The sequence below is a fragment of the Bipolaris sorokiniana genome (genome assembly GCF_000338995.1).
Source record: "Bipolaris sorokiniana ND90Pr unplaced genomic scaffold COCSAscaffold_9, whole genome shotgun sequence".
Taxonomy (NCBI): domain Eukaryota; kingdom Fungi; phylum Ascomycota; class Dothideomycetes; order Pleosporales; family Pleosporaceae; genus Bipolaris; species Bipolaris sorokiniana.
In genome coordinates, this window is record NW_006911903.1 from 1310381 (window position 1) to 1325454 (window position 15074).

The 15074-nt window shown below is 53.0% G+C and overlaps 5 protein-coding genes across 5 annotated transcripts; 3 read left to right on the forward strand and 2 right to left on the reverse strand.

Annotated features, from left to right (window-relative positions):
• Nucleotides 1–218: 218 nt before the first annotated feature.
• On the reverse strand, nt 219–1612 carry COCSADRAFT_38066 (uncharacterized protein). The gene is made up of 3 exons (XM_007702874.1): nt 1570–1612; nt 990–1517; nt 219–937 (listed from the first exon to the last, which is right to left on the reverse strand). Coding segments are annotated over exons 1-3 (981 nt in total). The 5' UTR covers nt 1572–1612; the 3' UTR covers nt 219–486.
• A 312-nt stretch (nt 1613–1924) lies between these two features.
• Nucleotides 1925–5671, forward strand: COCSADRAFT_338729 (uncharacterized protein). Its single transcript, XM_007703224.1, has 4 exons — nt 1925–2071; nt 2126–3648; nt 3696–4816; nt 4869–5671. Exons 1-4 carry the CDS (start codon nt 2062–2064, stop codon nt 5455–5457), a joined length of 3243 nt encoding a protein of 1080 aa, XP_007701414.1. The 5' UTR covers nt 1925–2061; the 3' UTR covers nt 5458–5671.
• Nucleotides 5672–6905, reverse strand: COCSADRAFT_338673 (uncharacterized protein). Its single transcript, XM_007703225.1, has one exon. It carries the CDS (start codon nt 6588–6590, stop codon nt 5886–5888), a length of 705 nt encoding a protein of 234 aa, XP_007701415.1. The 5' UTR covers nt 6591–6905; the 3' UTR covers nt 5672–5885.
• Nucleotides 6906–7007: 102 nt separating this feature from the next.
• Nucleotides 7008–9980, forward strand: COCSADRAFT_38068 (uncharacterized protein). The gene is made up of 5 exons (XM_007702875.1): nt 7008–7486; nt 7544–8640; nt 8688–8941; nt 9019–9447; nt 9510–9980. Exons 1-5 carry the CDS (start codon nt 7220–7222, stop codon nt 9527–9529), a joined length of 2067 nt encoding a protein of 688 aa, XP_007701065.1. The 5' UTR covers nt 7008–7219; the 3' UTR covers nt 9530–9980.
• A 760-nt stretch (nt 9981–10740) lies between these two features.
• Nucleotides 10741–12760, forward strand: COCSADRAFT_338744 (uncharacterized protein). Its single transcript, XM_007703226.1, has 2 exons — nt 10741–10937; nt 11096–12760. Exons 1-2 carry the CDS (start codon nt 10864–10866, stop codon nt 12471–12473), a joined length of 1452 nt encoding a protein of 483 aa, XP_007701416.1. The 5' UTR covers nt 10741–10863; the 3' UTR covers nt 12474–12760.
• The last annotated feature ends 2314 nt before the right edge of the window (nt 12761–15074 follow it).

The following is a 15074-nucleotide window of genomic DNA, read 5'->3' on the forward strand; positions in this document are numbered from 1 at the left end:
AGAAGAGGTTGTAAACAAAGAGACAAGTAAGGACGTTGGAGATGAGTAAGTAGAACCCGCGCGTCGAGTAATTGATCAGCAGCAGATGCCGGGCGGAGATGGTACGCGGGGCAAGCCGAGGTCGCAGCCGGTCGCGCTTGCCGAATCCTGATCCACACTTCGCCGCCCTGCATGCAACCACGGCATTGGCTTGACGTCGATGCATCGATCAAACTCATTATCGGAAACCATCAAATACACATAGATTTTTCACCCTATATGATGTACAAAGGAAGAGGGGAATGGCAACGCCGGACGCTCTCCACTATGAACCAAGCAACTTGTATATCAACATGGGGCATGACTGACCACACGCAGGTCCCAGTCATACATATCGTACAGAGAGGCCCATCCCCTTGCAGTCGTCATTCGTATATCCTCCAAATGAGAGGCAGCCCCTTCATGTTTTGTTTTACAATCCATCTCGTACCGTCATCTGCTTCTCATCTATTCCTGGAACGAATCCTGGCGCTTCTCGCGTTGTGTCTGTGGACTGGATTTGCTGAAATCGACGCGGAGTTGTCTGCCATATATGACCTTCTCCTTGAGAACTTCTCTGGCACGGGTGGCGCTGGCCACGTCGATGAAGTCTGCATGAGCAAAACCTCGCGGTTGGCCGGTTCTCCTGTCAATGGCAACACGTACATCCAAGACGTTGCGAATGTCACGGAAGAGGTCGTTGAGGTCCTTGTCTGACATCTCAAACGACATGTTGCCGATGAAGAGCGTCTTGGACGGAGGGTTAGGCTCGTTGCCATTGGGGCCACGCCCCTTTGCCGGTTGATACTTGGGCGCGTGGAACTGAACGACAAGGTTGCGGCCTTCAAATACCTGCATGTCGAGGTTGTCAATAGCAGCCTGTGCATCACTAACGTTCTTGTATTCGACGTAGGCGAAACTAAACAAATGGCGTCAGTCAATATTGGGCCATTTGGGGCGGAGAATATTACCCTCTGCTTAGACCCCGGTTATCGTAGACGATCTTGATGCTCTCAATATCACCAAAGCGAGAGAAGACACGCTTCAGCTGATCTGGAGTAACTTCGTAGTAGAGGTTGCCAATGTAAAGCACATTGTGGGGTTCGATATTCTTGGATGTTCGTTCCCTCTTGCCCCGCGGGCTGGTCTGGCTAGGTTTGGTGGCGGCAGCCTCGAGCGCATCTGCGCCGACAGTGGCAGACTTGTCGGTGGGCTCTGCCTGCGCCTCTTGTTGTGCGGGCGTCAAGTTATCCTCGACAGGCGCCTCTGCTGCTGTCTGGGCAAAGTTCTCGGAGGCTTCTGCGGCAGCAGCCTCGGCCGAGTCGGTTTTTGACACCTCATCGCTAGCGAATCTCCGTTGGAAAGAGGCAATTGACCACTGTTGCTGCCTTGGACGGAACGCCGAGGGTGTGAGAGTAGTAATGGAGCGCGGCTGCACCAGATACGCCTTGGAGGGCGAGGCACTGATGGCGCGGGCGGCAGCACGGCGGAGGAGAAACCTTCATGGTTGGTAAGTATGCATGGTCAACGTGCCGTATGGGTATGTCTTACATGGTGGCGATTGGACAAAAGCTGGCGATAGTCACTCGAAATTCCAGAGGTCGAAATGCGGTAAATTTTTGGACATGCATAGTAGTCCCGCGCTAGACGTCGCTCACGTGACGCAGCGTCGATCCTAGCCAGGGCGGGCGACAGACATGGTATAGTCGAGTCGAGTTTCCCCCGCCGACAATATTGCAAGCCGAGGGTGAGGGGCCTAGCGAATTAGTCCATACGCAGTATTTATGTGCACATGGCCGTGGTAGACCTGCCCGGGTGCAATCATACCGGCGTGCAGCATCCATGTCTTTTTGCTCAGTCCTTCTCGTCATGCCGCTAGGAGCAGGCGTGACATGCAGTAGTCATCGAGTCCATATTTGACATAATGGCACGGGGCAAGGCGACTGGTCGGCGGGGTCCGATGCGCGTTGCTTGTGTGTGTGAGTCTTGTTCGCAGTTCTGCATCCACCCCGGCATTCACAACTCCCACCCTTCAATGCCACCATGCTGAAAGGTAGCGCTCGCTGACCCTTCATCTCTTGCCCAACCATACTGATGTGTCCTGCAGGAGCATTCTCTGCCGACGCAGATGCGTCACCAGACTTTGGCCCTGCCCGCGACGATCATATAATTTCGTCAGAGGAAGACGAGCTCGATCTAGACGACTCGGACACAGAGGCTGGCGGCAGCGGGCGTACAAAAACCAATTATGGTGCGACTTCAGCATCGCAGCGAGGTGCCGACCCCAGCATGGAAGACGACGATGACGGTATACTCCCCCGCGACAAACAGCGCCGGACTGCCTTCTACGACTACACTGCTGAGAAGCAAATGAGCCACACCGAAGCCAAGCAGTTCTATCAGAGGCATCAGCTCGAGACACAGCACGGCGGCCCCCAAGCAGACATGCACAGCCCCGCCATGCGCGCAAAGACATTCCCCGCCAATCTCGGTGGCAATGACGGTGTCGACTTTCTCAGCAGGGCCGAGAGTGTTCGCTCGCGAAAGAGCAATGTCAGCCATGCCAACCATGTCCAACGGCCCTACATACCCATCGGCTCGTCGCACGCAGAGCAGTCGCATGAACCTCGTCGGCACATGACCCAGCAAGTCCCTGACCCTATAGGTGCCCACGATGAGACCGACCATCTTCTCCAGGCTGATCAACAGGCCCGATCGCATGGCCAACACCCTAATCTTCCTCATGAACACAAGCCTCTTCTGGCTGAACAAGGGATCCACGGTGCAGGTGCAGGCATAGGCGTTGGGGCAGGGGCAGGAGGATTCGCAATGTCTGATTCCAGCATCACTACTGAGCTCAGTTCCATCTACGCAAACATTCAAAAAGTGCTCGATCTGCGCCACAAGTACATCCGCCTGTCGTTGCAACGCTCTTTCGACAATCCCAAAGATGACCCAGCTTGGCGCATTTACCCATCTCCTCCAGAACCTGTGTGGAATGACACCTCCAAAGAGCGTCGCAATGCAGCTAGTAGCATGCAAAACAGCGGTATCCTAGAGCCGAATGAGATGCCTAAGCCACCTCGTAAAATGGGTACCAACATTGGCGAAGATTTCCACTTGGAAGAGTGCCTTCCCGTGCCTGGTCCTGGTGAAATGTCGTTCCGGCTTGACGACAGTGGCGTGTACCAAGTATATGAGACTGCCAAATCTGCTGAGCTTGATACACCCATCATTGCAATTCCAACGTTGCGCGAATTCTACATTGATCTCGATTCCATTCTGGAGATATCTTCCGACGGGCCCAGCAAAAGTTTCGCCTTCCGCCGTCTCCAATACCTCGAAGGAAAGTTCAATCTTTACTATTTGCTCAACGAATATCAAGAGACAGCCGATACCAAGAAGGTGCCCCACAGAGACTTTTACAATGTACGAAAGGTTGATACGCACGTGCACCATTCTGCATGCATGAACCAGAAGCATCTGCTGCGCTTTATCAAGTCGAAGATGAAGAAGTCTCCTGACGAGGTAGTGCTGTACCGTGATGGTAAGCATCTCACGTTGAGAGAAGTATTTGAGTCCATCAACTTGACGGCATACGATCTGAGTATCGACACACTGGATATGCATGTAAGTAACGACTTGAGTTTTTTGATACGACAATGCTAACCATACAGGCCCATACCGACTCATTCCACCGCTTTGATAAGTTCAACTTGAAGTACAACCCAGTTGGTGAATCACGTTTAAGAACCATCTTCTTGAAGACGGACAACTTCGTCAAAGGCCGCTATTTGGCTGAAATCACCAAAGAAGTCATTTCTGATCTCGAGGCGAGCAAGTACCAGTTCGTAGAATGGCGCATTTCCATCTACGGCCGAGACATTGACGAGTGGGATAAGCTCGCGGCTTGGGTTGTTGACAATAAGCTCTTCTCGCCCAACGTTAGATGGCTGATTCAAGTTCCGCGCTTGTTTGATGTGTACAAGGCAACTGGTCTAATGGACAACTTCCAGCAAGTCATCATAAATGTATTCCAGCCTCTATTTGAAGTCACCAAAGACCCTTCAAGTCACCCCAAACTCCATATCTTCTTGCAGAGGGTTATTGGCTTTGATAGTGTTGACGACGAAAGTAAAGTCGAGCGCCGCGTGTACAAGAAATTCCCGTTCCCGAGCGAGTGGTCTACGAAGCAGAACCCGCCGTACAGCTACTGGATGTACTATCTGTTTGCCAACATGTCGTCACTCAACGTCTGGAGAAAACAGCGGGGCTTCAACACGTTCCTCCTCCGTCCGCACTGTGGTGAGGCTGGTGATACCGATCATTTGGCTGCAGCAGTTCTTTGCTGCCACAGCATCAGCCATGGCCTATTGCTCCGAAAGGTGCCTCTTCTCCAATACATTTTCTACCTTGAGCAGATTGGTGTGGCCATGTCACCTCTCAGCAACAACGCGCTCTTCCTGGCGTATGAGCGAAACCCGTTCATGAGCTACTTCAGACGAGGTCTAAACGTCTCGTTGTCAACGGATGATCCTCTCCAATTTGCTTTTACCAAGGAGCCTCTGATTGAAGAGTACTCAGTTGCGGCGCAGATCTACAAGCTGAGTGCTGTGGATATGTGTGAGTTAGCCAAGCATTCAGTCGAGCAGAGTGGCTTTGAGCATGTAGTCAAGCAAAAGTGGTTGGGTAGCAACTATCATCTCCCCGGTGTTGCGGGTAACGACATGGCAAGATCCAATGTGCCCAGCATCCGCGAAGCATTCCGACATGAGACTCTCATGGGAGAGCTAGCCATGTAAGTTTTGTGCCTGGAGCCTTTCTTGGATATTCATGCTAACGCCACCAAGGATTGATCGCTACACTCGCGCAGCCCAGGCTGGCAGCCACGACCTAACTAGCTCCAACCTGCAATCCGAGGTACCCCAGACGCCCAAATCGCTCCAAGGAGTCACGTTCCCCGGGTCACCAACGCACGCCTCAGCCGCGGGTAGCAAACAATTCTTCTCCATGCTCCCCCCTGCTCAAGTCGCCCGCCTCAAGCCCTCAGGATCCACCGCCGACGCAGCCAACCCGCAAACTCAACCGGCGTCACCAACCAGCGCCCACGATGGCAGCAACGCCGACCGTCCGCACCGCAGCACCAATATGGCCGTCAACCACAACGCCGTGCCTGTAGCCCAGCCGCCAGTAGACGGCCAGGCCCCACCTACCGGTTTAGATGAACCAGACACGGGACTAAGACGTTCAACTAGTTCCGTCACGTTGGACGGGGAGCCGAAATTGTTCCCAGGTGTTGTGAGCAGTAGGAGTCGTAGGCGCAGCACGAAGAATAGTCAAGCTGAGGACGGGGAGGCGGCGAGTTCGCGGCTGAGAAGGTATCCGACGGGGGAGACGGAGAGTGTGGTTGAGGAGAAGGACACGGATGATGAGGAGTGAAAAAGGATGGAATTTATGATGGTGACTTGAGATGGCAATTATCAATACTAGACATGAGTTTATTTGTTTCGGGTTGGTCTTTTGTATACTCGTTACTACTTCATATCTATATTGACGACTGCTTTATGATCCAACCTGTGTCTTGGTGCAGGAAGACATCTGTCCCTCCTATACACATGCTAAATACCAAAAAATTTGTAGGAAAATCGTTCTTAATTATCGCATGCATCCGTACGTTGATGAGATAGAGACGCCAAAGAAAAAGACGCAAATGCTCGCTGTACGGACGGAAACACATGCCAAAAAAGGTCCATAGTAAAAAGATGCGAAAAGCCAGCGCCAAAAAGATCAAATGAGCAAAAATAGATGTAAAGAAAAAACTAAGCTAAAGAAAAGAAAGTCCAAACTAAGGACACAAAATTCCAAGCTTAAGAATTGATAGTCCGCGAGTAACAATCCAAACACCAGGCATCCCCCTCTTCCCCCACCTCCACTATACACTTTTTACAAATCGCCTTGGCACAGCCAACACACTGCCTCGCGCAAATGAAGCACGTTCTCCCCTCGCACCTTCTGCAGTCGAGATAGTTTTCCAGATCCTTCTTTCGCGTGGGTGCCTTCTTGCACGCATGGCACGAACGCAGATCGGAGACGGCATGGTGATGTGCCGGCGTCCCGCAGGTAGTAGGTGATTGAACGTCGAGATCGATATCCATGAGGTGCGAGGTTGATTTTATGAGGGAGGCTTTAGGACTGAAGCGTTTGAGCTGTTTGACAGGCCGGCGGTCTGACGAGAAGTCGATGGGTTTTGAAGGGAGGAAGGCGTAGGAGAGGTTGTTGTTGGAGTCGAATGGCGGGGTATTGGGGTGGTGGAGGCGGGTGGTGTCACGGCTTAGGGATGAGCGGTGTTGACGTGGAATGCTCTTTGGAGAGATATCGGTGCCGGATGTGTGAAGTGAGGTACATGGGCGTTCGTATAGTTGTGGTCTGTCATCGCCTACTTGTCGCTTTCTCTTGCCAAGACCGGCGGCGGGCTGGTCGGGGGCAATGGTGTGCCAACTGTGTGATGTGCCGTCTTGTTCCCAATCGCGTGCGGTGCTGGGGCCGAAGAGGTCGGAGGTAATATATACCATGGTGGCGGTTGCGGCGGTTGTTGTGGTTGTTGTTGTGGTGATGGCTTTACGGCGAGGTGAAGGAGTACTGGTGGTCTTGAAGAAGGCGAAAAGAGGTGGAACGTGCGATGATGCAACCAAAAGACACTGGTACCAGAACAACACCACACGTGTCAGGCAAAGCAGTGGCTGCAGACAGAGTGCGGGGCGTGGGTCTCGAGGGGGAAGAGAGCGACGGAGGGTTGGGCCCAATGTTGTTGAATACGAAGTCGACGACGGCAACAACGACGAGAGAGGACGGACGGTCTGTTGTCGGGCCTAGAAACAAGGCACATGCTCGGCGTACCTGACTAGCGGCCGAATCAGGCACCCGGCAGGGGACCGGCTGACTTGACCCCCACGACGCGCTTCACGTGCTGCCAAGCCTCTCCCTTCACGCTCCTCTTGACACGCGACGGGCGACGGCAACGAGAACAGCGACGACAGCAGCATTTGCGCACAACAGCGCTTGCACATATCTCCGGTCCTGGCATTATTGCATCTGTGTCATGTTCGCCGCCTGCGCGTGATTGGCATGACATCGCCATCCGCAGCACTACTACCGCATACCCCACACTGTGATACCCCCTGCACGCTGAAAGCTGGAGAAGATGGACAGCGTCAATGTCTCTGAATTGGTCGCCCGCCTCGGCGCGGAGGAGGAGTCGGTGCGCAAAATGGCCGTCTTCAAACTCCAGAATGCCATCGGCGACCCTTCATTCGCTGATGTCTTCATCTACGAAGGGGGCCTGCCCAAGCTGCGCTTCCTGGCCCTGCACTCGACCGGAAACACACTGGCCTATTGTCTCACCTCTCTGGCCCGCCTGCTCGAGCTGGACAAAGGATGGGACCATGTCACGGATGATTTGATTGCAAGAGTAAGTCAAGAGAGGAGAGACTGTTGTGCGTGAGTACATCTAACCAGTGCACAATAGATAGTCGACCTCGTCGTCGCACAACCACTTGTCAACGTCAACCGAGGTGCCATGTCAGTCCTCGCTGTAATCGTTGGTCATCCCTCACACCGAAGCTCCCACTCGAGCACTACAGGCTTCCAGCGCCTCAAGCCAGCCGTCGACGCCCAGCCCCAGTTCCTGTCATCCTTGGTTGAGAAGATTGCGTCGGCCGACCATGCGCTCTGTGCGAACTCCCTCCAGCTTATCAATGCGTTGATGCGTGACGCCATTGCAAACGATGCTGCCTTCGAATGGCCCAAGTTCATAAAGCAGCTCCAGGAACTGGGCGTGATCAAGAGCGTATATGGGCTCATGCAGAGTACCGCAATACAAGACCTAGCCCACCCGTTGTTGGACTTTCAAACATTGACCAAGACGTTGCTGAGGAATTGGAGGGAAGAAAAGGTGGATCTGGAAAATCCCGACCATCGAAGAGCTATTCGGGGCCTACACACTGCGAGTCAACCAGACAGGCCATCGTCAGATCCAAAAGGCAGCAAGAAGCATCACCCGGAAAAATGGAGCCGGCTGGGGTTCGAGACGGAGGAGCCGGCATGGGAGTTCAGCGGGACTGGATTCTTGGGGCTTATGGATGTTACCGACTTTGTTTATAAAAACGAAGATGGCTTTCAGAAGCTTTTACTGGAGCAGTCGGCCGAGCCAGCCGAGCAGCGGTGTCCGATTGCTCGGGCGAGTCTTTCGGTCACGCAAACACTATATGAGCATTTTGAAGTGGATAAATTGGATGACGTTGAGTCTCTCCGCCATACCGACTCGCGGGCCAACTTTGACCGAGCATTCAAGCCTCTGTTGCTGCATTGGTCTAGGTTACACACAAGTGGTCTGAATGCCTTCATCCGACTGTGGAAAGCAGCAGGCGCGCAGATTGAAGACTTTGAAAAGATTGAGGAACTGATTCGCATCTTGATTGAGCAGGTGGTCGGGCAGGCACCACGAATGAAGGATGTCAAGGAAATTGAAGAGGAGCTGGCAGAGTTTGAGCTCAAGCGGCTGCGAGAATTGCAGATGGAGGTGCTTGAACTGACGTATGAAGATGCATGGGGCCATCACCTGCGGTATGCAGTTTGCCTGTTATATGCCGTGCCAAGCTAACACTCCACAGTCAAGTTCGCGACGAGCTCAATCACGAGGCGCTGCAGTTTGTCAAAGAGCAACGTATAAGATGTTTGCTTCAGGGCGCATGGTTCCCAATGGGAACAGACTTTGGCACAAACACCGGCCCAGTGGCTGGCAACCGTGCAGTGCCTTCGTCGTGGCGCTTTGTTCGACTGTCACACAACCGGCGATACCTGCACTACGCTGACTTTGATGAAAAGACGGCGACAGAGCCGAAATTAGATGCCCTGCAGGAAAAGAGTAAGTACTACGCGCTCCGCTAGGTGCATCCCAGGGCCCAGTAGCATTTTCGCCGTGGCTGACACGTAAATCAACAGTCGATTTGTCCATTGTCTCATCGGTTGTGAGCAATGTCTCGGCTTCGGCCCCATCGACATCATCGTCTGACAGTACGGTGAGGACGCTGCCAGGCCATGAGCGGGCGTCGACATCAACCAAAATCACAATCCACGGGTACATGGCTCTGTCCAATCATGCACGGCAGACGTCGAGTGGGTCGGGTGCAGGACGCAAAGAAACCGTACTGTTGCATCTGCACCCTCAAAGCCATACCCTTGCTTCCGAGTGGCTTGATGGGCTGCTGATGCTTCTCAACCAACAGCCGATTACGGCGAATACCAACAAGCTTGTGACATTTATCGGGGGCTATGGGCTCAAGATCCGGCTGCTGAACGTACGGTACGAGGACGTGGGGCTGGAGGAGCCAGTGCTCCCCAGCCGCGAAGGGCTGGACGACGAGTATTACTGTAAGTGTTTTGGTGTGGAGTGGAGGTGGCAGGTGGACCTTGTACTGACGCATCACGTGTAGATGACATTGCAGGAGCTTGAGGAGGAGAGCGACAGGCAGTTGCCTGCAGACGAGGGGGTCTTTTGACAAGCAAGTGCAAGCAAGATGGATGTGCACGGTGGAGGTGGGTATGTATGTGGGAAGGAGTGGTTGGGGCCGGAACAGGGCGGGGTGCAGGCTGTTGGGTAGGCTAAGGACAAGTGTGCAAAGTCCACTTTATAGTGCTTGGGGGTGGCATGGCGGGGTATGTGCCGAAGGAGGTGATTGCTGGCGAGCTGAGGATGTTCAGACTGGCGGTTGGGGGCTGGCGGTTGGCCGGTGACGGCGGGTAGCGGAGGCGCTTCTCTTGAGATACCCTTTCCTTTGTTGGATACTTGGTGTACTTTCTCTACTTGGTTACATTCGCACTTGGATATTGCATGCCACAAGATCAGCATCAGCAACCTATTTGGTGCTGCAACGAATCAGCCGGCGGCCAGACGAGTGAGTGCTTTGTGCTACTTTGTTTTGCGCCATGTTGCACAGCGCATGGCCGGGACGTTGCACGGGACGTGCTTGGGGGGGCAGTTGTGCTCTGGGGCGGGCGGTCAGCAGGCAATATTCCAGAAGCAAATACGCGTGCTCTGGACGTACATCATACGGGAGCCATGGACAAAGACTAGCTGGTGCGCGATCCCATGGACCGGGTATAGGAGCGGCCATGCGGTGTGTCGCACGCTAGGAGCGCCGCGAGACCCGCTGACGGTCGGAGGGTGGAGACGGCGGCTCTGAAACAGCGAAGGCCAATGGTGGAGAGCAGAGAGTTGCAGAGACTCATCGCTGTGGATTGACTCTCGGAGGAACCACTACGGCTCTACCAAGGTCCGTCCGTGTGCGTGAGCGCCGTGGACAGGACAGGAGGCTGCTGCACCGCTGCCTTAGCTGCACATGTGGCATCCCGTCACCCAATATGCTCCCGCCCACCCGGTGCATCTGTCGTAACCACGCTGCCTCACTAGAGCTCTCTGCTCTCCTCTGCTCTGCTCTGCTCTGCTACCCTCTTGCGCTCCATATAGTCCCTTTCTTTTTCTTCAACATCACCAGCCTAGCCCTTGTTTCCACCTCGGATAGCCTGCCGGCCCGCCATTGAATGCCCACCATACGTGCATACATACATACATACATACACACACACATACAGGCAATACTTACATAGTACTTTGCACACCACCCTTCACAGCCGGCCCATTTGCCTCACCCTGCCCAGGGCGGCCTCGGAGCATCCCTCGTCCTGTCATCCACAAACACCACCAACCCCGTGGCTGAATGCCTCTTGTCCCTGGCCCCCAGACCGACAACAACGCCATCGCCATTTCAGACTATTCGAGCCGACGCCATGAGGAGCAAACCCAGAAGCACTACGCTGCCTCTCCCACAGGCGGAGTTCGAGGCGCTGCCCGATTCGGTCCAGTAAGTGCAACTAACCGCTTGTGATTGGCCCGCCAGTGTGATAGGGGCGCATACATCACGTGCAGATACCGATACCCACCCCCCACCATGAATGGCTGTACCTTGCAGTAGCATGAGGACACCCTTGAGAATGTCGTCGCTAATCAGTCCCCTTCTAGGAGAAAGTACTTTTCGTCCTTGGAGCGTCTGCAGATCCAACGGCAGGCCTTGGACGAGCCTACATCAGGCCGCTCTTCCCAGGCCAGTTCCTCCAGACTCCACCGGCCCACGTTGTCACTAGGTGCCGTACGCCGCAGACGCAGACTCGAAAAGCCTGTGCTCGAATACGACATCTCGCTCTCTGACGTTGAGTTTTTCTTCTCTCTACCCGAAAAAGTCCGCAAACAGCTGTTTTCGCGCGAGGAACAGTTGCTTCTTCAAGGCTGGCGTGAACATTCCTTCATTGCCGACGACCAAGACTCCGAGTGGGCACAACAACGCTTCGACGACTTCCACTTTGACTTTTTACAGCCATCCCGTCTCGACGCTGCCGAGCGCGGACGCTCCCTGAGACCACATTCAGTATCGTCAGCAGAAAGCCCACTGAGCGGACCGAGCGGCCTCTTTGCGGCCTTGGAAAAGGACCCGGATCACTCCACTACTCCTTCATACCTCCACACCATGGCCAATCCTACTCCTATATTCACCTCCAAGGAAATGCCCGCCCGCCACACGAGGAGAACAATGTCCCTTACTTCTTGTCCTGTCCGCGGTGGATCCTCCTCCTCTCCCTTTGGGCCTCCGTTCCTTAGTGGTATCAACACTCGCCCCCACCAACGTTCACAATCCTCTTCTCTCACTGGCCGCACGCCAGTCCACACACCCGTTTCTCCTGTATTCGACCCCGAGGCCACTCATTACCAGGACCCGGAGGCGAGGAAGAAGCTACGCATGTACCTTGCTTCTCCTCAAAAGTTTGACGAAGCCATAGAATTCGGCTTCCCATCATCAACAAGGCCCGACACTGCTGCACCGCACTACCACCTACCACAGATTGACACTCATGCCTGCAAGTTCAGTCGGGACATGCAAACATTTCTCAGAGATGGGCAACTGTCCTTCTTAGAGGATGAACGTCACGATAACGAAGGCTTGGCATCAGATGCCGACTCTGTCGCCGACATGGAATCGCCTGCCACACCCTCCAGTACTGGCGTCACTTTTCGTATACATTCTCGCCAAACATCACACCGGAACTTGTCCCTGGATTCACCAATGCCATCGCCTGTACACTCAACACACGCCCAACTAAACCGGGAGATGACTCTGCGCATGACCTTGACCCGTCCGGATCTCCGTGCAGACGAAGACCAGTTGTACGGCTGGCAAGGCGCCTCGTCCAGCCCCAAGCCTCAGAATGACGATCCCTTGGCGCTAGAGGATCTTGTCTTCAGCGACGATATGACTGGCACCAAAGGCGCATTCTATGTTAAGCCCAAGCCGCGCGGAAACCTAGTCAGCCGCCTGCTGAAGCGCGCCAGTTTGAAATCTCGATGAAATACATCCGCTAGTCACTCGAAGCGTGTCACCCTTATGGGCCTCGTGCCCTCTTTTTTCTAGTCCATTTTTAAAACCTGTTATTACTTTCTTAGTTCTAATTCACCAACAGGTCTGCTGCGTTTGAGCGGGCGTTTTTGTTGTTGTTTCTCTTTTGGTTCGACACATTGGTTTGGGCGCCAGAATTGTACGATATACTACGATGCACGATACGATTCAGATGCATGAATGAGGCGTTTTCCTTTCAACCCACCCACACCAGGTTCTTCCTGTGCAATTCAGCTAGTCAAGTTCATCAAAGAATGATTTGCGGCATCCATTGAGATCGGCATGTCATTGTAAGGATTATTACACTGAGCCTGACTCTCTCTTTGTTCTTTCTTTTTCCACCAAAAAGCGTCTTCGTTGTATTTGTCACTTTGTTTTTTGCCCTTACTCGAGCGTATCTATTGGCAATAAAGCTACCTTTGCAGAACAGACCAGGTTGTCTCGTCTGTCGACTACATTCTATTTCTCTCTCCCTTATTTTTCCAAATAGTCTTTTTCCCCTTCTTTTTGTTTGTTACATGACTAGTTATCTCCTCCACGGATCATTGCGATGCTGTTCGGAAGAGAGAACGAACCTAAAGGGGGATACCGGCACACGGGCCCCCCATTTGGCCCAGGATGTTGTGTTTCGAGCTAAAGTACGGCAAAAAACGCGTCCACCCCACATATTAAACGAGTTGGTAGAGTAGCCGGAAAACAAATCCGTATGTGTACATATGTTTGTCCACAAAGTATTACTGCATGAAAGTAAATAACAAGGGTGGTTTTTACAAATGGAGCCAAGATTGTCAAACACATGTCAGTGCGCTTATGATTACCCTCTACACAGGCAACGATCAGCATCAGCGTGCTTACATGACATATGTCGTGTCCATGTTCTATTTGATGAAAAGAAGAAAAGGCGAGAGCGGGATGTTTGTGATTACGGTTAGAAGCCGGGGTGGGGCGGCAACAACGACGGGCGCATGAAGTCCGAGTCGGCAGAAAAAAACGGTTATACTTCTGAAGGCGCGGCACACGCGTGATAACAAAAGCCTGAGGCACATTAGTTAGTTCGAGGGGCAAGTATGATACATGCTATTGCTACAGAAAAAGCAAAAAAAGTTGCGACATTGGCGTACACGCCGGTGAGAAAGCATGTAAGCAAAGTAAAGCATATAGGTTCCGTCAGCCTGTATTAACTAAGCTTGAGATAGAGTGCCGTAGTGCAAGGCTATCCATGTTTTTTTTCGGTCCTCCATCTTTGCTACAACGTGTGTATGACGGGATGTAGCTACACACTACCTTCTCCGTGCACTCTTACACCTTCTACCAAAAACCCCTCACCGATAATCCAAAATCTACGAAGAGAAAAGAAAGGAAAGAAAAAGTTTCCGCACAGCCAAACCCTTCCTCTTCACCAACACATTTCCATTTCTCACCTCATCCACAGCCCCCCCCCCCCCCCCAAACCCCCCATACCCGCTCCGCCTCTTCCCCCATCCCCACCCCCAAAACCGCCGTCCCTTACCAAACCCCCAGTCGCACCACCCCAACTCTAAGCCCCCCCACGGTAGTATAGAAACACAACACGCACACCCTTAGTTCCCCCCTCTCCCAACTCCACACTATGCTACAGTACTAAACCATAGCATTCCTTGGCACTCGCAAGATTGACCACGCCACTTCGTCTAGCCCCCCGCCTTCTCAGCCACCTTTCCCTCCCTTCAGCTCCGCGGAGAAAAGAACAAAGGGGGGAAGAAGAGTGTGAGAGAGAGAGAGATAGAGAGAGTGAAATATCTGGTTCTTACTACTGGTAATGCTGTGAACTATTGCTAGTTACCTACTAAGCGAACGAGAGAGCGAGAGAAAACGTTAAGGTTTTTGTGGGTGAAGCAACCTAGACCCCCCCTTTAGCTGTTTTTTTTTCCTTCCCACAACTTTACAATTTGGGGGGGGGGGGGTTGGTGGTGACCCGGGACCGGTTCGTTGGTTTGATCGGTGTGCTGGGTTGGAAGGAAAATAACTGGGACTAAGTGTGTGGATTAGTTGGAGAGGGAAGAGAGAGAGAAAGAGTAGAGTTGTTTGGTGGCCGCATCTTTTTTTTTTGCGTCAGCCGCTACTACCGGTAGTAGGTGGAGGTAGAGGCATGATGAAACGTGCTAGTTTTGCTAAGCGTTGGTGGTGGGGGATAGTGTGAGGAGTTGGGGAGAAGAGGCTTCGGCAGATGCGAGATGGAGGGGTTGAGAGTGGCTTGTGTTGGGGGATGTTGGTGAGGAGTTTGGTGGAAGATTTACTGGTGTGCTGGGTTGGGGGTTGGGTTGGGGGAGCTGGGACGGATAGATCTTTTTTTTGGGGGGGGGGAGGGTTTCTTTTGTGAGGTACTTACGTATGGAAGGGGAACGGGTGGCTCGTGGGTTTGGAGGACAGAGTGTAAGCGAAGCTATAGATATTATCATTTAGATAGTTAACCATCTTGAAGTATATTTATTGTGAACTGGCAAATGCTTATGTTTTTGCGTGACTAGACACATATACCTCTTCGACACATCGACTAGTAGCGTCAAGCACGAA

What these genes read in the sequence shown, in the direction of transcription:
- COCSADRAFT_38066 (XM_007702874.1), bottom strand. An exon ending in AACCGGGGTCTAAGCAGAGG is followed by an intron (nt 938 to 989) that starts GTAATATTCTCC and finishes CCATTTGTTTAG; the next exon opens with TTTCGCCTACGTCGAATACA.
- COCSADRAFT_338729 (XM_007703224.1), top strand. An exon ending in TCGACACACTGGATATGCAT is followed by an intron (nt 3,649 to 3,695) that starts GTAAGTAACGAC and finishes CTAACCATACAG; the next exon opens with GCCCATACCGACTCATTCCA. An exon ending in CTCATGGGAGAGCTAGCCAT is followed by an intron (nt 4,817 to 4,868) that starts GTAAGTTTTGTG and finishes AACGCCACCAAG; the next exon opens with GATTGATCGCTACACTCGCG.
- COCSADRAFT_338673 (XM_007703225.1), bottom strand. Translation starts at nt 6,590, where the DNA reads ATGGTATATATTACCTCCGACCTCTTCGGCCCCAGCACCGCACGCGAT.
- COCSADRAFT_38068 (XM_007702875.1), top strand. Translation starts at nt 7,220, where the DNA reads ATGGACAGCGTCAATGTCTCTGAATTGGTCGCCCGCCTCGGCGCGGAG. An exon ending in CGGATGATTTGATTGCAAGA is followed by an intron (nt 7,487 to 7,543) that starts GTAAGTCAAGAG and finishes AGTGCACAATAG; the next exon opens with ATAGTCGACCTCGTCGTCGC. An exon ending in AGATGCCCTGCAGGAAAAGA is followed by an intron (nt 8,942 to 9,018) that starts GTAAGTACTACG and finishes GTAAATCAACAG; the next exon opens with TCGATTTGTCCATTGTCTCA.
- COCSADRAFT_338744 (XM_007703226.1), top strand. Translation starts at nt 10,864, where the DNA reads ATGAGGAGCAAACCCAGAAGCACTACGCTGCCTCTCCCACAGGCGGAG. An exon ending in GCGCTGCCCGATTCGGTCCA is followed by an intron (nt 10,938 to 11,095) that starts GTAAGTGCAACT and finishes GTCCCCTTCTAG; the next exon opens with GAGAAAGTACTTTTCGTCCT.